Consider the following 21,306-nt stretch of genomic DNA (forward strand, 5'->3'; position numbering starts at 1 on the left):
TTGATCAGCACAAACTTCACAACATAAAAAAAATGTAAATATTAAAAAAGACCTGTGTCTTATATTTCTTCTATCTCCAGCAACAACAGAAGATTAAATGGGTGAGACACAGTACAGGAATTGAGGTGCAAGGCTAAACCTGAAATATAACCTCTCTCTCACTTTCAGATATTGACCAGCCTGTTTCAGACTTCCAGCACAGGCATGTTTTCTGGATCATGAAACGGCTGAGATATCAATGTAATAAAACCTCAATAAAAGGTTGATTATAACAAACTCTATTATAATCACCTCTGCTAATGACGCTGGCCGACAATTCCTGGACCAACACATAAAAGATCTAAGATGACAAAACTATCAATGGGTACAGTAGTGTCGTGGTTACATTACTGGACTAGTACGAGAGGCCGGGACTAATAATTCACAGAACCTGAGTTCAAATCCCACCATGATAGTGAATTCAAATTCTCAAACTTTTTTTTAAAAATCTGGAAATACAAAGCTGGTATCAGTAAAATTGACCATGATTGTCGGAAAAACCCAACTGGTTCACTATCGTCCTTTAGAAAAGGAAACCTGCCATCCTTACCTAGTCTGGGCCTATATGTGACTCTCACACCAAATCATAGAAAGGTTACAGCATGGAAGGAGGCTATTCAGCCCATCGAGCCCACGACAGGTCTGTGCAAGAGCAATCCAGCTAGTCCCCCTCCCTATCCCTATCCCCGTAGCCCTGCAAGTTTTTTCCTTTCAAGTACTTATCCAGTTCACTTTTGAAGGTCATGATTGAATCTGCCTCCACCACCCCCTCGGGCAGTGCATTCCAGATCCTAACCACTCGCTGTGTAAAAAAGCTTTTCCTCATGTCACCTTTGGTTCTTTTGCCAATCACCTTAAATCTGTGTCGTCTGGTTCTTGACCCATCCACCAATGGGAACAGTTTCCCTCTATCTACTCTGTCTAGACCCTTCATGATTTTGAATACCTCGATCAAATCTCCTCGCAACCATCTCTGTTCCAAGGAGAACAACCCCAGATTCTCCAGTCTATCCACATAACTAAAGTCCCTCACGCCTGGAATCATTCTAGTAAATCTCTTCTGCACCCTCTCTAAGGCCTTCACATCTTTCCTAAAGTGCGGTGTCCAGAACTGGACAATACTCCAGTTGTGGCCGAACCAGTGTTTTGTAAAGGTTCATCATGACATCCATACTTTTGTACTCTGTGCCTCTATTTATAAAGCCCAGGATCCCATATGCTTTTTAACCGCTTTCTCAACCTGCCCTGCCACCTTCAACGATTTGTGCACATATACCCCCAGGTCTCTCTGCTCCTGTACCCCTTTTAGAATTGTGCCCTCTAGTTTATATTGCCTCTCCTCATTCTTCCTACCGAAATGTATCACTTCGCATTTTTCTGCGTTAAATTTCATCTGCCACATGTCCGCCCATGCCACCAGCCTGTCTATATCCTCTTGAAGTCTATCACTATCCTCTTCACTATTTACCACCCTTCCAAGTTTTGTGTCATCTGCAGATTTTGAAATTGTGCCCTGTACACCCAAATCCAAGTCATTAACATATATATCAAGAAATGCAGTGGTCCCAGCACCGACCCCTGGGGAACATCACTGTACACCTCCCTCCAGTCCGAAAAACAACCGTTCACCACTACTCTCTGTTTCCTATTCCTTAGCCAATTCTGTATCTATGTTGCTACTGCCCCCTTTATTCCATGGGCCCCAATCTTGAAGTAAGCTTACCATGCAGCACTTTATCAATCACCTTCTGAAAGTCCATATACACATCAACTGCATTGGCCTCATCTACCCTCTCTGTTACCTCATCAAAAAACTCTCAGGTTATTTAAACACAATTTGCCTTTAACAAATCCGTGCTGGCTTTCCCTAATCAATCCACCCTCGTTCAAGTGAATGATAAATTTGTCCCGGATTATCATTTCTAAAAGATTCTCCACCAGAGGTTAAACTGACTGGCCTATAGTTGCTGGGTTTATCCTTACACTCTTTTTTGAACAAGGGTGTAGCATTTGCAATTCTCCAGTCCTCTGGCACCACCCCAGTATCTACGGATGTTTGGAAGATTATGGCCAGTACCTCTGCAATTTTCACCCTTACTTCCCTCAGCAACCTAGGATGCATCCCATCCGGACCGGGTGACTTATCTAGTTTAAGTACAGCTAGCCTTTCAAGTACCTCTAATTTATCAATTTTTAGCTCATCCAGGATCTCAACTACATCTTCCTTTTCTGAGATTCTGGCAGCATCATCTTCCTTGGTAAAGACAGATGCAAAGTACTCATTTAGTACCTCAGCCATCCCCTCTGCCTCCATGAGTAGATCTCCTTTATGATCCTTAATCAGCCCCACCCCTCCTCTTACTATCCGTTTACATGTCTGCAGAAGACTTTTGGATTCCCTTTTATGTTGGCCACCAGTCTATTCTCACACTCTCTCTTTGCCCCACTTATTTCCTTTTTCACTTCCCCTCTGAACTTTCTATATTCTGCCTGGTTCTCACTTGTGTTATCAACCTGACATCTGTCATAGGCCCTTTTTTTCCCTTTCATTTTACTCACTATCTCTGATCATCCAGGGAGCTCTGGCTTTAGTTGCCCTATCTTTCTGCCTTGTGGGAATGTGCCAGACTGTACCTGAGCCATCTCCTCTTTAAAGGCCGCCCTTTGTTCAATTACAGTTTTGCCTGCCAGTCTTTGATTCCAATTTACCCGGGCCAGAGCAGTTCTCATCCCATTGAAATTGGTCCTCCTCCAATTGAGTATTTTTACTTTAGAGTGGTCCATGTCCTTTTCCATAGCTATTCTAAATCTTACGACACTATGATCGCTGCTCCCTAAATGCTCCATTTAAATGTAGCCGATTCTTAACTGCTGTCTGGTGTGGCTTTGCGAGACACTCCGTTGTATCAAAATGCTACCAGTGGTTCAAGATCAGCACCGTCTCAGGACAACTAGGGATGGGCAATAAATGCTGGCCTTTCCAGCGATGCCCACATCCTGAAAAGTAATAAAAAGAAAGCCAGGAGCTGAAAAAAACTCATCTGCTGAAAGGACCTCCAGGATTTTTCTTTTATTGAGAAATCTACGTGAAGGGCACTAGGAGAGAAGAGGCAGATGAGTAAGCAGTGAACAGTGACCCCAGCTTGGGATTTGACCTCCTGTAGATTGTAGGAGGAGGGGCGGGCTGAGGTGAAGTGAGGAGCTCCGAAGTTTCAAGATCCTGGGAAGGAACAAAATAGAGTCGAAGACAGTCTGATTAATCTTCGTTCCAACACAGTGAGGAGGGAGAGCGAGCAAGTAGGACCAGGGATTTGGAGGAACAATGAGGAATGTTTGGAGGAGTACTGACCATAATAGGAGAGCTAAAATAGAGACGATAGCTTACAATGGAAAGTTTGGAGACCAGAGGCAGGAGAGGAGTCACCTATCGGATGATGGGTCTTTCCCTTGTATCAGAGAAGGAGTGTGCGAGGGGTGTTAGAAAACAAACAGGGTACTAGAAATAGATTAAACGGGAAGATAGATTAAAAATGTGTATTTCAGGTTAAAAATAGAAAAGAAAAATAACAATTTAAATTTATGTTAAAGCCTCATTCCTTACAGGGCTAGAATCTTTTTGGAACATGGGAACAGGAGAAGCCCATTCAGCCCCTTGGGCCTGCTCCACCATTCAACTGGATCATAGCTAATTTGCACCTCAACTCCATTTACCCGCCTTTGCTCCACATCATCATCAACAACAACTTGCATTTATATAGCAACTTTACCGGAATAAAACGTCCCAAGGCGCTTCACAGGAGTGGTCAAGTAAAATTTGACACCGACCCACATGAAGAGATATTAGAACAGCTGACCAACAGCTTGGTCAAAGAGGTAGGTTTTAAGGAATGCCTTAAGGAGGGGGAGGGGCGGAAAGGTTTATGGAAGGAATTCCAGAGCTTAGGGCCTAGGCAGCTAAAGGCACAATTGGTGGCTGCCAATGGTGGAGCGTTTAAAATCGGGGATGCACAAGAGGCCAGAATTGGAGGAGCAGAGAGCTCTCAGACGATTGAAGGGCTGGAGGAGGTTACGGAGATAGGGAGGGGCGAGGCCATGGAGCGACTTGAAAACAGTGATGAGAATTTTAAAAATCGAGGCGTTCCCAGACCGGAAGCCAATGTAGGTCAGTGAGCACAGGGGTGATGGGTGAACGCGACTTGGTGCGAGTTAGGATACGGGCAGCAGAGTTTTGGATGAGCTCAAGTTTATAGAGGGTGGAAGATGGGAGGCCGGCCAGGAGAGCATTGGAACAGTCACGTCTGGAGGTAACAAAGGCATAGATGAGGGTTTCAGCTGAGGCGGGGCGGAGACGGGCGATGTTACAGAGGCGGAAGTAGATGGTCTTGGTGATGGAGCGGACAAGTGGTCGGAAGCTCATCTCGGTCAAATAGGACGCCAAGGTTGCGAACGGTCTGGTTCAGCCTCAGACAGTGAGAGGGAGAGGGATGGAGTCGGTGGCGAGGGAACGGAGTCTGAGGCGGGGACCAAAGACAATGTCTTCGGTCTTCCCAATATTTAGTTGGAGGAAATTTTTACTCATCTGGATGTCGGACAGAGGGGTCGAGAGAGGTGGTGGTGAGGTATGTTACAAACGGAAAGCCATGTGGTATAGAATCATAGAAGTTTACAACATGGAAACAGGCCCTTCGGCCCAACATGTCCATGTCGCCCAGTTTATACTACTAAGCTAGTCCCAATTGCCTGCACTTGGCCCATATCCCTCTATACCCATCTTACCCATGTAACTGTCCAAATGCTTTTTAAAAGACAAAATTGTACCCGCCTCTACTACTGCCTCTGGCAGCTCGTTCCAGACACTCACCACCCTTTGAGTGAAAAAATTGCCCCTCTGGACCCTTTTGTATCTCTCCCCTCTCACCTTAAATCTATGCCCCCTCGTTATAGACTCCCCTACCTTTGGGAAAAGATTTTGACTATCGACCTTATCTATGCCCCTCATTATTTTATAGACTTCTATAAGATCACCCCTAAACCTCCTACTCTCCAGGGAAAAAAGTCTCAGTCTATCCAACCTCTCCCTATAAGTCAAACCATCAAGTCCCGGTAGCATCCTAGTAAATCTTTTCTGCACTCTTTCTAGTTTAATAATATCCTTTCTATAATAGGGTGACCAGAACTGTACACAGTATTCCAAATGTGGCCTTACTAATGTCTTGTACAACTTCAATAAGACATCCCAACTCCTGTATTCAATGTTCTGACCAATGAAACCAAGCATGCTGAATGCCTTCTTCACCACCCTATCCACCTGTGACTCCACTTTCAAGGAGCTATGAATCTGTACTCCTAGATCTCTTTGTTCTATAACTCTCCCCAACGCCCTACCATTAACGGAGTAGGTCCTGGCCCGATTCGATCTACCAAAATGCATCACCTCACATTTATCTAAATTAAACTCCATCTGCCATTCATCGGCCCACTGGCCCAATTTATCAAGATCCCGTTGCAATCCTAGATAACCTTCTTCACTGTCCACAATGCCACCAATCTTGGTGTCATCTGCAAACTTACTAACCATGCCTCCTAAATTCTCATCCAAATCATTAATATAAATAACAAATAACAGCGGACCCAGCACCGATCCCTGAGGCACACCGCTGGACACAGGCCTCCAGTTTGAAAAACATCCCTCTACAACCACCCTCTGTCTCCAATCCAATTTTGTATCCAATTGGCTACCTCACCTTGGATCCCGTGAGATTTAACCTTACATAACAACCTACCATGCGGTACCTTGTCAAAGGCTTTGCTAAAGTCCATGTAGACCACGTCTACTGCACAGCCCTCATCTATCTGAATGGTGAAGGATAGAGTACTAGAGCTTGGTCTTTAGTTGTTTCCAAGCTTTTATTCATAGAGATTCCCCTTACACAGCACACCCTAGATAAGCTCTCCTATAAAAAGGATACAAGAGAGTTCCCAATTGATACCCACCACCTGAATACAATTAACATTCTGATATCAATCATACAAATAACAAGGTAGGAGTTGGATGTTGTCAGCAGACATGTGGAACCTGATGTTTTGTTTTCAGATGATGTCGCCGAGGGGCAGCACACAGATGAGAAATAGGAAGGGGCCAAGGATAGATCCTCAGGGGACTCCAGAGGTAATGGAGCGAGTGGAGAAGACACTGCACGTGATTCTCTGGCTACGACTGGATAGATAAGAGTGGAATCAGGCGAGGGCAGTCCCACCCAGCTGGATGGAGGAGGATGGTGTGGTCAACCATGTCAAAGACTGCAGACAGGTGGAGGAGGATGAGGAGGGAGAGTTTACCACGGTCACAGTCACATGGGATGTCATTTGTGACTTTGACAAGAGTCATTTCGGTACTGTGGCAGGGGCGGAAACTTGATCGGAGGATGAGATGGGCATGGATTTGGGAGGCGACAACACGTTCAAGACTTGAGAGGAAAGGGTGTTTGGAGATGGGGCGGTGGTTTGCAAGGACAGAGAGGTCAAGGGTGTTTTTCTTTTGAGGGGGGTAATGACGACAGATTTGAAGGAGAGGGGGACAGTACCCGAGGAAAGGGAACCGTTAACAATATCAGCTAACATGGGGGCCAGGAAGGGAAGTTGGGTGGTCAGCGATTTTTTTTATTTTTGGGATGTGGGCGTCGCTGGCAAGGCCGGCATTTATTGCCCATCCCCAATTTGATGGGAATAGGGTCGAGGGAGCAGGAGGTGGGCCTCATGGTCAAGATGAACTCGGAGAGGGTATGAGGGAGGTAGGACAGAAACACTCGATACCCTTACCTAAGAAAAGCCCATCAATCTCAGTCTTGAAAGATCCAAGTGACCCAATATCCCCAGCCCATTAGGAGAGAGAATCCCAGATTTGTACCACCCTTTTCCACATTTTAGCTAGATATTCACTCCCCAGTTTTGCTCTGGTTGTCAGCAATCTTTAGCCTCTGACCTCAGCGGGCTGCAGCCACCGTCACTAAGACTGCATCAAGGGCCCGAGTGCTACCAACTAGAAAGAAAGAACTCTCATTTCTGTAGCACCTTTCACGACCTCAAGACTTCCCAAAGCTCTTTACAACCAATGAAGTACTTTTTGAAGTGTAGTCACCATCGTAATGTAGGAAACACGGCAGCCAATTTGCACACAGCAAGATCCCACGAACAGCAATGTGACAATGACCAGATAATCTGTTTCTGTGATGTTGGTTGAGGGATAAATATTGGCCCAGGACACCGGGGAGAACTCCCCTGCTCTTCGAATAGTGTCGTGGGACCTTTTACGTCCAGCTGAGAGGGCAGACAGGGCCTCGGTTTAATGTCTCATCCGAAAGATGGCACCTCCGACAGTGCAGCGCTCCCTCGGTACAGGCACCGGGGGTGTCAGCCTAGATGTTTGTGCTCTACAGCCGTGGTACTCAATACAGGAGCTGGGGCACTTGGGGCCAACCTCGCCTCAGAGACCTGGGGCTCAAAGTGACAGCTGAACCCGAATTCACACTCAACCAGCTCTGGAATATTGCTGAAGTCAGGATTTTAAAAGATGAGAAGGTGAGGCGGCGTTTTTAAAAAAAAACAGGTAAAAATAATAAAAATCTAATCACACGGAGTCAATGGTGTGCAGGTCTGAGAGAGAGACCGTCCAGCTAGCCATACTCAGGATTCTATAAAATTATGGACCTCCATTAAAAAAAAATCATCAACTACCGTTGGAAGACGGCATCGAAAACACTGCTGGGAATTGGTTTAACTGCAACATTGCAGGATGGGGCACAAAGTAAACACAGTCTCCCAGCCTCACTATCAAAGGAGCCTGAACGGATTCCTGGATCTTATACAGTCAGTACCATGGGAGCTCCCTCTACACTATGCCATCAAGCAGTAACAGCGAGGAAGATAGTGATAGACTTCAAGAGGATATAGACAGTGGCATGGGCGGACACGTGGCAGATGAAATTTAACGCAGAAAGGTGCGAAGTGATACATTTCGGTAGGAAGAACGAGGGGAGGCAATATAAACTAGAGGGCACAACTCTAAAAGGGGTACAGGAACAGAGAGATCTGGGGGTATATGTGCAAATCGTTGAAGGTGACAGGGCAGGTTGAGAAAGCGGTTAAAAAAGCATACGGGATCCTGGGCTTTATAAATAGAGGCACAGAGTACAAAAGTATGGAAGTCATGAAGAACCTTTATAAAACACTGGTTCGGAATAGTGTGTCCAGTTCTGGGCACCGCACTACAGGCCTTAGAGGGTGCAAAATAGATTTACTAGAATGATTCCAGGGATGGGGGGCTTTAGTTACGTGGATAGACTGGAGAAGCTGGGGTTGTTCTCCTTGGAACAGAGATGGTTGCGAGGAGATTTGATCGAGGTATTCAAAATCATGAAGGGTCGAGACAGAGTACGGTCAAGAACAAGAGGACATAGATTTGAGGTGATTGGCAAAAGAACCAAAGATGACATGAAGAAAAACTTTTTTACACAGCAAGTGGTTACGATCTGGAATGCACTACCCGAGGGGGTGGTGGAGGCAGATTCAATCATGGCCTTCAAAAGGGAACTGGATAAATACTTGAAAGAAAAAAAATTGCAGGGCTACGGGGATAGGGCGGGGGAGTGGGACTAGCTGGATTACTCTTGCATAGAACTGGCGCGGACTCGATGGGGCGAATGGCCTCCTTCCGTGCTGTAACCTTTCTATGGTTCTATGATTCTAAATAGTCCCGAATCAGAGCCAGCGCAGGTTAGATTCAGAGTAAAGCTTCCTCTACACTGCCCCATCAAACATCAAGGTCAGGTACAGCACTGGTTAGATAAAGAGTATAGCTCCCTCTTCTACACTGCAAAAAGAAGTGTCCTCTACTGCGACTGTGTAAAATTGGCAATTAGTGCTAAATTGTAGGTCATATTTTGCTGTATGCCCATGTCCTATAGAAACTAGACTGAAACCATGACAAAATCAATTCATGGAACAGTTTAGGGAATTATATATTAAAAAAAGTGGCACAAATAAATAAAAACGAACTTGCATTTATATGACGCCTTTTACTATCTCCAGGACGTCCCGAAGCACTTTACAGCCAATGGATTACTTATGAAATGTGTACTGCAAGGGGTTAAAACCCCTTGAGCATTGTGAATTTAAAACCTACTGGACCTTTGAGCAATATACCTGGATTGATGAAAGGGTTAACATTGCCCCTTTGGAACATTCGAACAGAACCAATTTAAAACAACATGCAGAGGTTTGTTTGGTTTGCAAGACACGATTGATGAGAAAGAAAGTACCATGGAATTACAGAAATATCAGAAAGTAGCTAGAAACCTACTGAAGCAGCCATTGTAAAGCCACGCAAAGCCATGAGAAAGAGACAGGTCATCATGGCAACACTGATAATGGGGGGGGGGGGGGGGCGGGGGGGGTGCCCTTCCACATTCTGAGGTATCTGGAAAACACAGGAGAAACCATTGCATCTGGTCTCTAGCGAGGTAACTCTCAATCATTTAGGCCTAGTCATGGTTGAAGACTGGCAACAGTGGGTGATTGGCCAAAATGACATTATCCCTAATTCATCGACGTCCTAAAGGGCAAAACAATATAAAAAGACATTCGGACGGAATTGGTACTGCAGTCAGGTGGAACCTAACGAATCTGACCTACAGGAGGGACATCCAGCAACAAGACTTCAAAAGCTCTGAAAGACTTGATCAATCTTATCAGGGCTTGAAGCAGATATCCTTGGATTTAAGGTGATGTTACTTGATTTGCTTGCTGCTTGTTCAAGTGTAGAGTACAGTTGCATGCATTGCTTGATTTTGCTTCATGCTTGTAAGAATTACAACATTAAATAATCACTTTTGATTAACAAAACTACAGTGAGCGAGGACTTTCCTTGTCTGACTACTCGTCCAGGTTTAAAAACCACTGGAAAAGTAGGCAAATTTCCTCCAAGTGTTTTATAGGTAAATGTGGCAGCCGATGAATGCACAAAAAACAATACTCAAGGGATAAATTTTGGCCAGGATACTGGGAGAACCCCCTGTTCCTATTTGATTAGTATCATGGGATCTTTTACATCAACTAAACAGACTTCGGTTTAACATCTCACCTGAAAGACAGCACCTCTGACAGTGTAGCACTCCCTCATTACTGCACTGGGAGTGTCAGCCCAGATTACGTGCTCAAATCCTGGAGTGGGGCTTGAACCCACAATCTGCTGACTCAGGAGACGAGAGTGCTACCACTGAGTCAAGGTGGCATTTAGAAATAAATACATTTTGAGGAGGTTTTGAAAGGTGTGATTTTAACATAAATACTTAGAAAGAAAGTTCTTTTCTATAAATACTTGTTTGTTTTAAGTGATGCATCTGCTCCTGAGGCTGCTTAAAAATAATAAAAAAGTGACAGTGGACAAGGTCATCCAGCTTACTAAAAATAACTTCAGAGGCTGCAATCTTCATATAGCTCATAAAAGCCAGTTATTGTTCCCGAGGCCCTGTCCTACAGTTCCTGTTACCAACACGCTAACTTTTTTCTTTTAAAAAAAAGAGCACCCAAAGTCGGGGATGGGACGGAGGAAGTATCACAATGTGCTGGTCTGTCCTAAGCACAACATTTTTAAAAAAAATTCAAGAAATATTGGAGGATCATTCAACCACCCACCCCCCCATCACGTAGATGGCTTTCTCAGTCAAAAATGAACAAAGGTCCACCTCGCCCAGAGAGAGCCGCTTAAGAGGCATCTTAAGTTCCTAAGATTTTATCTAGAATTTTAAAAACTTAACTGACCTTGGTTTATGATGGGCATCCTTCAGGAACCACCCGCTGTTCCTACTCCTTTCAGCCAAAGAACTGCATTTCCTCACCGGAGAAGGCGTGCGGGATCTCCTGTTCTCAGAATCCTTGCTGTCGCTTCCAAACGGGAAGATGCTGGCCTTAATTTTGTCCCTCTTGGTCTCGTCTGCAATGCTGTTCTTTGTGGGTTCGACGGTGGAGATGATTGGGACAGCAGCGTGCACGGGCTTGGTCTCCCGGGGGCTTCCTAACGCCTCCTTCCTTTGGCCTATTCCACCGTCCACCGCTTGAACCGAAGTGCCATCTTCATTGTCCACGGTGATGACCGGAGGAACGAGCCTAATCTCAGTCTTTTCCAAGCTGCTAGCCGGACACCGGCTCCCCTCATGCTCCTCAGTGGAAGCCGGTTGAGGACACTCCTCTGCCTTGTTGGCAATATTCTGGAGGGAACGGCACAGAGGGGAAGATTTTGGGAATAAACTAGAGGGGGTTTTTGAAGAGGGCTCCTCGTTGTAGACATGGCTTCCGTTGATGCAGAGCGATGACCTGGACAAGGGGCTCGTCTTTGGTGCAAGGCCTGTGGGGTCGAGTATGATCGTCTGGCCGACCTCATCGCTAAGGGCTCTCTTGTGAGTCATTATCTTGGGTAAGGACGGATTGCCATCTACTGACCAAGGAGAGAAGAGACACAGAAATGCAACACTTCAATTTGCATTCAGCCGAGCAAACCTCAACTTTAAAAAAATTTCTGGTGAGGGAAAAACTTTCCCATCGTCTAAACCTTTCCCCTCCTCTCCTGATGGCACTGACACTTACTGGGGTACAGGTCCACGAGCACAGGCAGCCCTCCGCTATAACTTACCATTCTTCACGCGTGACCTCGACGGTGAGTGTTGCCACGCTGTTGGACTGCAGAGAGCATCGCAGCCAAGCCAGAGTTTGATTTCACTTTCCAGCTCAAGATAGTGAACCCCAGGCGATTTTTCAGCCCAGGATCGCGGAGGGCAATTATAGCGACCCAGCTGAGGGTTGAGGGTGAAGGGTTGAACATCCTGCTCTTTATAGCTCAATATCACATTGGACAATGTATTTAAAAGAAAGACTTGCATTTATATAGTGCCTTTCACAACCTCAGGACGTCCCAAAGCGCTTTACAGCCAATGAAGTACTTCTGAAGTCTAGTCACTGTTCTAAAGTAGGGAAATGTGGCAGACTATGCGCACAGCAAGATCCCACAAAAACAGCAGTGTGTTAATGACCAGGTAATCTGCTTTAGTGGTGTTTATTGAGGGATAAATATTGGCCGGGCACCATGGAGAACTCCCCTGCTCTTAGTCATAGAGTCATAGTCATAGAGTTATACAGCACGGATAGAGGCCCTTCGGCCCATCGTGTCCGCGCCGGCCATCAGCCCTGTCTACTCTAATCCCATATTCCAGCATTTGGTCCGTAGCCTTGTATGCTATGGCATTTCAAGTGCTCATCCAAATGCTTCTTGAATGTTGTGAGGGTTCCTGCCTCCACAACCCTCTCAGGCAGTGAGTTCCAGACTCCAACCACCCTCTGGGTGAAAAAGTTCTTTCTCAAATCCCCTCTAAACCTCCCGCCTTTTACCTTGAATCTATGTCCCCTTGTTATAGAACCCTCAACGAAGGGAAAAAGCTCCTTAGTATCCATCCTATCTGTGCCCCTCATAATTTTGTACACCTTCTACAAAATAGTGCCACAGGATCTTTTACATCCACCTGAGGGGGCAAACAGGGCCTCGGTTTAATGTCTCATCTGAGAGGCGGCGCCTCTGACAATGCGAAACTCCCTCAGTACTGCACTGGGAGCGTCAGCCTGGATTATATGCTCAAATCTCTGGAGAGGGACTTGAACCCACGACCTTCTGACTCAGAGGCGAGTTCGCGCTACCCCGAGCCCACAGATGACACTGACTTATTTACCCTTTGAGCTATCGAGGTAGCTTGCAGCCATCTTTAAGAGCAATATAAACTTTGGGTACATTGCAGCAACATTACCCAGCACAGGCTAACCGCTCTCGCAAGGACTAATAACCCGCAATGAGTTGGCTATCACGTTGCATCGTACATAATAAAATGTCACACTCGAACAGTATTCTGTGAACAAAACCAAGGTTAACAATCAAAAAACTGAAAAGGAGGGGTTTCCAGAACACTACTACTAGCAGGCCTGTTCCATTACGTAATTTAAAAAGCCTGAGGAAGAATTTCCCAGCAGCACGGTCTGTGTTTTTCAGCAATATCATTTATTTTTCCGGTACAAATATAGGTTACTGCGTACAGCCCTTTTTTCGGACTCTAGGGGAATCAAGGGATATGGGGATTGGGCGGGAAAGTGGAGTTGAGGTCGAAGATCAGCCATGATCTGATTGAATGGCGGAGCAGGCTCGAGGGGCCGTATGGCCTGCTCCTATTTCTTATGTTGTGTTCTTATCAGAACCACTGCCTCCTGCACAGTGTGCGCGCCGTGCTGGTAATTCCCAGCATTTCTATTGAGCAGCCAAAGGAAGTGACAGATTGCTGTGGAGGTGGGAGTATCCCAGCACTCCTAGCATCAGGGAAAGCTCTCTATTAAAACTATAGGACCTATGAGGGGTGATTACACAACCCTGTGCTCCCAGGGAGTGCAGATCAGAGATGCTGCAGGTCCGATTCTCCGACTGGCCCTCCCTGCTACGCAGCTTCCTGCTGGGTGCACGGGACCGTTGAAACTGCCCCTATAGTTTTAATAGAGTGCTTTCACTTCGGCCGTGGATTCTGGGATAATCTCACCTCCATATTACATTGAATCTACAGCACAGAAACAGGTCATTCGGCCCAACTGATCCATATCTGTGTTTGTGCTCCACACGAACCTGCTCCCACCCTACTTCATTTCACCCAATCCCCATACCCTTTTGTTTTAAGAGAGGCGATCTTATTGAAACATATAAGATTGTGAAGGGTCTTGATCGGGTGGATGCGGTAAGGATGTTCCCAAGGATGGGTGAAACTAGAACGAGGGGGCATAATCTTAGAATAAGGGGCTGCTCTTTCAAAACTGAGATGAGGAGAAACTTCTTCACTCAGAGGGTGGTCGGTCTGTGGAATTTGCTGCCCCAGGAAGCTGTGGAAGCTACATCACTAGATAAATTTAAAACAGAAATAGACAGTTTCCTAGAAGTAAAGGGAATTAAGGGTTACGGGGAGCGGGCAGGAAATTGGACATGAAGCTGAGTTCGGATCGGTCAATGCCCTGTGGGTGGCGGAGTGGGCCCAGGGTCTGAGTGGCCGGGTCCTGCTCCGACTTCTTGTGTTCTTTAGATTTGAGGTTAGGATCAGATCAGCCATGATCTTATTGAATGGCGGAGCAGGCTCGAGGGGCCGATTGGCCTACTCCTGCTCCTATTTCTTATGTTCTTATGTTCTCTTATTCCTTTCTGTTTCATGTACTTATCTAGCTTCCCCTTAAATGCATCTATGCTATTCGCCTCCACTACTCCTTGTGGCAGCGAGTTCCACATTCTCACCACTGAGTAAAGAAGTTTCTCCTGAATTCCTGATTGGATTTATTAGTGATTATCTTATATTTATGGCCCCTAGTTCTGGACTCCCCGCAAGTGGAAACATCTTCTCTACGTCTACCCTATCAAACCTCTTCATAATTTTAAAGACCTCTATTAAGTCACACCTCAGTCTTCTCTTTTCTAGAGAGAAGAGCCCCAGCCTGCTCAGTCTGTCCTGATAGTTATAACCTCTCAGTTCTGGCAGCACCCTTGTGAATTTTTTTTTTTGCACCTTCTCCAGTGCCTCTATCTTTTTTGTAATACGGAGACCAGAACTGTGCATTCTGGTATAATTTCACCTCCATAGCATCCTCTTCCGATCCAGCAAGAGGGATTCAGCTGAATAACTACATAAGTTCACACAAGCTAATCACACATCCAGGCAGGCTGTGAAGGGACAGAAGTCAGGTGTACAACCCATGCTTGAACACCACACTTGGGGATGTCAGAGGTTGACAGCTCTGCAATAAATGGACCATTGAGTCCAAAATTGCTATTCTAGCGTTATGGAGACTTTTTACAATCGAGGAGACTTTTTTTTGGAACAATACAACAGTAATCAATTCTATTTCTTTTGCGTGTTCAGGCAGGTTCTGGCTACCAAGTTACTGATGTATTGATTTTAATTGGGAACATAGGAACAGCAGAAGGCCATTCAGCCCCTCAAGCCTGCCCCGCCATTTAATTAGATCATGGATGATCTGTAACCTAACTCCATTTATCCACCTTTCCTCCCTATCCCTTAATATCCTTACCCAACAAAAATTACGAGGCAGAATTCCTTTAATGACGTAAGCTAGACTGAGAGTGGGAAATGCCGCACGCTTGTTGTCACGAGTAAAACACGAGTAAATGTAGGAATGAGGGATGATTTGATAAGTCTGTCCGAGCTGCCCTGTAGTATTTTCCAGCAGCACAATTCATGCGGCTCATCCAGGTCCCAATATCACGCCCAATCTGGCCTCTTCCTATCTTTTACTCTCCCAAACCCATCCATCTCCACTCTGACACAGGAGCTGAAGGAGTATTTCATAGAATCATAGAAAAGTTACAGCATGGAAGGAGGCCATACGGCCCATCGAGTCCGTGCTGGCTCTATGCTAGGGCAATCCAGCTAGTCCCACTCCCCCACCCTATCCCCGTAGCCCTGAAAATTTTTTCCTTTCAAGTACTTATCCAGTTCCCTTTTGAAGGCCATGATTGAATCTGCCTCCACCACCCCCTCGGGCAGTGCATTCCAGATCCTAACCACTCGCTGTGTAAAAAAGTTTTTCCTCATGTCACCTTTGGTTCTTTTGCCAATCACCTTAAATCTATGTCCTCTGGTCCTTGACTCTTCCACCAATGGGAACAGTTTCTCTCTATCTACTCTGTCTAGACCCTTCATGATTTTGAATACCTCAATCAAATCTCCTCGCAACCGTCTCTGTTCCAAGGAGAACAACCCCAGCTTTTCCAGTCTATCTACGTAACTAAAGTCCCTCATCCCTGGAATCATTCTAGTAAATCTCTTCTGCACTCTCTCTAAGGCCTTCACATCTTTCCTAAAGTGCGGTGCCCAGAACTGGACACAATACTCCAGTTGTGGCCGAACCAGTGTTTTATAAAGGTTCATCATGACTTCTATACTTTTGTACTCTATGCCTCTATTTATAAAGCCCAGGGTCCCATATGCTTTTTTAACCGCATTCTCAACCTGCCCTGTCACCTTCAATGATTTGTTTACATATACCCCAGGTCTCCTTGTTCCTGTACCCCTTTTAGAGTTGTGCCCTTTAGTTTATATTGCCTCTGCTTGTTCTTCCTACCGAAATGTATCACTTCGCATTTTTCTGCGTTAAATTTCATCTGCCACGTGTCCATCCATGCCACCAGCCTGTCTATATCCTCGAAGTCTATCACTATCCTCTTCACTGTTCACTACACTTCCAAGTTTTGTGCCATCCATAAATTTGGAAATTCTGCCCTGTACACCCAAGTCCAAGTCATTAATATATATCAAGAAAAGCAGTGGTCCCAGCACTGACCCCTGGGGAACACTACTGTACACCTCCCTCCAGTCCAAAAAACAACCATTCACCACTACTCTGTTTCCTGTCCCTTAGCCAATTCTGTATCCATGTTGCTACTGCCCCCTTTATTCCATGGGCTTCAATCTTGATGACAAGCCAATTATGCAGCATTTCATCAAACGCCTTTTGAAAGTCCATATACATCACATCAACTACATTGCCCTCACCTACCCTCCCTTTTACCTCATCAAAAAACTCTATCAAGTTAATTAAACACGATTTGCCTTTAACAAATCCGTACTGGCTTTCTCTAATCAATCCACACTTGACCAAGTGACTGTTAATTCTGTCCCGGATTATCGTTTCTAAAAGTTTCCCCACCACTGAGATTAAACTGACTGGCCTGTAGTTGCTGGGTTTATCCTTACACCCTTTTTTTGAACAAGGATGTAACATTTGCAATTCTCCAGTCCTCTGGCACCACCCCCTGTATCTAAGGATATTTGGAAGATTATGGCCAGTACCTCTGCAATTTCCATCCTTACTTCCCTCAGTAACCTAGGATACATCCCATCCGGACCGGGTGACTTATCTACTTTAAGTACAGCTAGCCTTTCAAGTACCTCTTCTTTATCAATTTTTAGCCCATCCAGTATCTCAACTCGACCTTCCTTTACTGAGACTCTGGCAGCATCTTCTTCCTTGGTAAAGACAGATGCAAAGTCCTCATTTAGTACCTCGGCCACCCCCTCTGCCTCCATGAGTAGATCTCCTTTATGGTCCCTAATCAGCCCCACCCCTCCTCTTACTGCCCATTTACTGTTTACATGCCTATAGAAGACTTTTGGATTCCCTTTTATGTTGGTCGCCAGTCTATTCTCATACTCTCTCTTTGCCCCTCTTATTTCCTTTTTCACTTCCCCTCTGAACTTTCTATATTCTGCCTGGTTCTCACTTGTGTTATCAACCTGATGTGTCTTTTTTTCTGCTTCATCTTACTGTAGTGCACAAGCTGGCAGTCCATTCTGTAACTCGCTGACTCAAACATGAGAAGTTACCGCTTTAAAGGATACAGTGGAGTCTGATTTGTTCAAAGTATTCTCCTATTTCATACAGAAAAATAAACCGAAGCCCCATCTGCCCTCAGGTGGGTGTGAAAGATCCCACGGCACTATTTTGAAGAGGAGCAGGGGAGTTCTCCCCGGTGTCCTGGTCAATATTTATCCCTCAACCAACATCACTACAACAGATTAGCCTGTCATTATCACGTTGCTGTGCGCAAATTAGCTGCCGTTTCTTACGTTACAACACTTCAAAAAAGTACTTCATTGGCTGTAAAGCACTTTGGGACATCCTGAGGTCGTGCACAAGTCAGTCTTTTTCTTTTTTATCTGAGGATAGAAATCACTGACTGTGATGATACCGGACAAACATTCAAAGCACGTGGTGCATCAAACTCCTCTCTCCACTACTAAGAGTTTTAATTTGACGCAAGCGTGTTAAATGTTTGCAGGATATCATCGTGAGGTGCAATTCCTTGGTTCTACTTACAAAAACCTCAACTGACTTTTCGCCCAACAAGAAATGTCAATTTTCTGAGCTGCACGAGATGTCATTGACCCCTCTCTCCCTACCGTGCCGTGATCTAACTGAATGGTGTAACAGGCTCGAGGGGCTGAATGGCCTCCTCCTGTTCCCATGTTTCACTCTGTAGCATCGCCAATAGGAAGCTGCCCTGTGCAACTTCGAAGTGACTCCTTACGAAATGGATGCAACTTTGCTCGGGTCCAAGAAATGAACCAGGGTCACACATGCCAGGGAACCATGCTACCAGCTCATGGTGCATCAAGCCCTTTCCATTAGTGGTTGAAAGACACGCTTGGGAAGCAAGGCACTTCCTTAATTTTCTTCAAAAATGTTTGCAGAATGTCAGACCATTTCTCCTCTGAAGACCCGAATCATGCGGTGGAGACAATGCGACAAGCATCCGCAGCGTTCTCGTACCTCCCCAGGGCACCTTGCTCCACACCTGAGCAGACACAGCGAGTTTTGCCAGGCTATTCCACAATGGGAGCCCGATCCCATCCTCACCCCAGGTTTACACACCGACTTTCCAGGAGGTGGGGGGGTCACTCGACAGCCGGAACCCTGGCCCGTCGAAGACCTAGTCACCCTCGGCCGAGAGCAGCTAACTCAGCACAGACCGGGGGGGGTCACACCTGGCACCTCCGAGGTCTGTAAAGCACTCACCAATCGAGGAAGTAAACCTCGGCGATGAGAATTAAGAGCTCGTGGAGTGGCTCAGCCGACGTGCGCTCAGGCTATCCACTGAATCCTGCTGGAAAGCGCACGCGAGTGTGTCAGAGGAGGGCAGGGGAGGACGCGGATGCGGATGAGATAGGTCCCAGGATCGGACAGTCCAGCAAGCCCCCGCTACTTGTGGAGGTACTGGAGGGTCTCCTGTGAATACATTCCTCCCCCACACTGCATGTGGAGCTCTCGTACCTTATAAGATATTAAGGGGAACGGATAGGGTGGATAGAGAGAAACTATTTCCACTGGTTGGGGATTCTAGGAGTAGGGGGCACAGTCTAAAAATTAGAGCCAGAACTTTCAGGAGTGAGATTAGAAAACATTTCTACACACAAAGGGTGGTAGAAGTTTGGAACTCTCTTCCGCAAACGGCAATTGATACTAGCTCAATTGCTAAATTTAAATCTGAGATGGATAGCTTTTTGGCAACCAATGGTATTAAGGGATATGGGCCAAAGGCAGGTATATGGAGTTAGATCACAGATCAGCCATGATCTTATCAAATGGCGGAGCAGGCACGAGGGGCTGAATGGCCTACTCCTGTTCCTATGAGCTGCCAGAGCGAGTCAGCTCCGTTGGCAGCCAGTCACAGTGTAATGTTGGTGCAAAGGCTGGGAGTAATAACCACCACCTTCTCAGGGAAACTCGGGTTGGTGTGCGGCAAGTAAAAGAAAAAAGGAGGATAAATAATACAAGCAGGGAGCTTTACTCTGTATCTAACCCGTGCTGTACCTGCCCTGGGAGTGTTTGATGGGACAGTGTAGAGGGAGCTTTACTCTGTATCTAACCCGTGCTGTACCTGCCCTGGGAGTGTTTGATGGGACAGTGTAGAGGGAGCTTTACTCTGTATCTAACCCGTGCTGTACCTGCCCTGGGAGTGTTTGATGGGACAGTGTAGAGGGAGCTTTACTCTGTATCTAACCCGTGCTGTACCTGCCCTGGGAGTGTTTGATGGGACAGTGTAGAGGGAGCTTTACTCTGTATCTAACCCGTGCTGTACCTGCCCAGGGAGTGTTTGATGGGACAGTGTAGAGGGAGCTTTACTCTGTATCTAACCCGTGCTGTACCTGCCCTGGGAGTGTTTGATGGGACAGTGTAGAGGGAGCTTTACTCTGTATCTAACCCGTGCTGTACCTGCTCTGTGAGAGCTACTCACTCACATCAGTGCCTGAAGTGGAAAGTGTTCCATACCCCAACACTAACATCCCCCCCATGCTGTTGAGCATAAATGTTCACCAGAAAATAGGCCCCTTACTTGTCATATTGAGTGGAGGATGGAAACTACTTGGAGCTGTGGTGGTTTTCGGAGAGGTCACCGTCACGGCTCCGGTACTGCTGCTGACACTCTCCACTGACTTCACGCTCTGCTGAGAGCTGAGGGAGGTGTTGGACTTGGTCAGCGACGACCTGTGTAGCCTGGGCTTCGAGAAGAAACCCTTCGACTTGGACTTCTTCTCCGTCGTCTCCTTCACACCGAACTCATCGTCGCTGTTGAGCTCCCCCATGCTGCTTGGCACGATGGCCGACGCAGACTCAGGCAGCAGGCCGTCGTGCTTCTTTCTGCCTTTCATTTTGTCCTTCAGTTTGCCCAGTGCCGAGCGGTGCTTCTCTTTCGAGGACAGGTCGAACATGCTGGCGGTCAGGTTGTTGCGCACGAACTGAATGCTCACTTGAATCTCACCTCGCTCCTTCTCCTTCTGCCCAGGCTTCGAGCACAGCTTGTACCACCTGAGGAAGAGAAAAAAAAAATGAGGGAATGATTCGGCGGGGGGGGGGACTGAAACACCAGTGCCAGAAACAGGCAGAAGCCAAGAGTCAGGCGGGACAAGATCAAAAGGTTTTCAGGCGTGACATTTACCGAATCACCTCCATTTGCTTTTCCTTGCATAGTTGGATTGCCTGCACTCACGGATAATGGCCACTGGACCAGGTACTCGAGGGTCACTGCAGCTATGGAACTGCACCCCAGGCAATGGCCAGGGACTTCAGGATAGAAAACAAGGCACTGAGGGCCAATTACTGACTGGGATGCTGTCGCTTTCAGCTTTTTGTTTACTTTCTTTAAAAAAAAAATCTAGATCCATGCAGAGAAACCAAGAATGTCGGAAATCTCAAAAATAAACACAGAAAACGCTGGAATGGCACAGATGGCGACAGACCCTACAGTGCATTCCAAGCACTTTGTTTTTCTTCACGGTTTTCAGACTCTGAATATCTTATTCAGTGTTCAGGTTATCTGAGGTGATCTTACTCGTTCTCTCCCTCTCTCTCCCCAGAATCACACAGATATTGGCACGAAGCAGAGACTGAATACAAACCAGATACAGTCTGTGAGCTGCAAACCTCTGGAGAAAAGCCCCAGCCCAAGCAGCCTCCAGCGAAACAGTGTGATACATTCCTACACAGTCCTAGTTAGGATTTCAAACTGCGGCAGACTCCATGGGAATTACATCGAATTTTACAGCACAGAAACAGGCCATTCAGCCCAGCGGGTATATGCTGGTGTTTATGAACCAACACCAAATCCAGTCTGAAACTTCCCTTTTT

General features: G+C 46.3%; 1 protein-coding gene across 1 annotated transcript in view; it reads right to left on the reverse strand.

Annotated features, from left to right (window-relative positions):
* LOC137309301 (rab11 family-interacting protein 1-like) overlaps window positions 1–20,631 on the reverse strand; it is a 44,239-nt gene extending 23,608 nt beyond the window's left edge. Inside the window, exons 1-3 of the mRNA XM_067977591.1 lie at window positions 20,618–20,631; window positions 20,015–20,487; window positions 10,858–11,530 (exon numbers count right to left, since the gene is read on the reverse strand). Of these exons, the coding sequence (XP_067833692.1) occupies window positions 10,858–11,530; window positions 20,015–20,487; window positions 20,618–20,631 (1,160 nt within the window). The remainder of the gene's footprint in view (window positions 1–10,857; window positions 11,531–20,014; window positions 20,488–20,617) is intronic.
* Between the last annotated feature and the right edge of the window lie 675 nt (window positions 20,632–21,306).

The sequence above is a fragment of the Heptranchias perlo genome, chromosome 1 (genome assembly GCF_035084215.1).
Source record: "Heptranchias perlo isolate sHepPer1 chromosome 1, sHepPer1.hap1, whole genome shotgun sequence".
NCBI lineage: Eukaryota > Metazoa > Chordata > Chondrichthyes > Hexanchiformes > Hexanchidae > Heptranchias > Heptranchias perlo.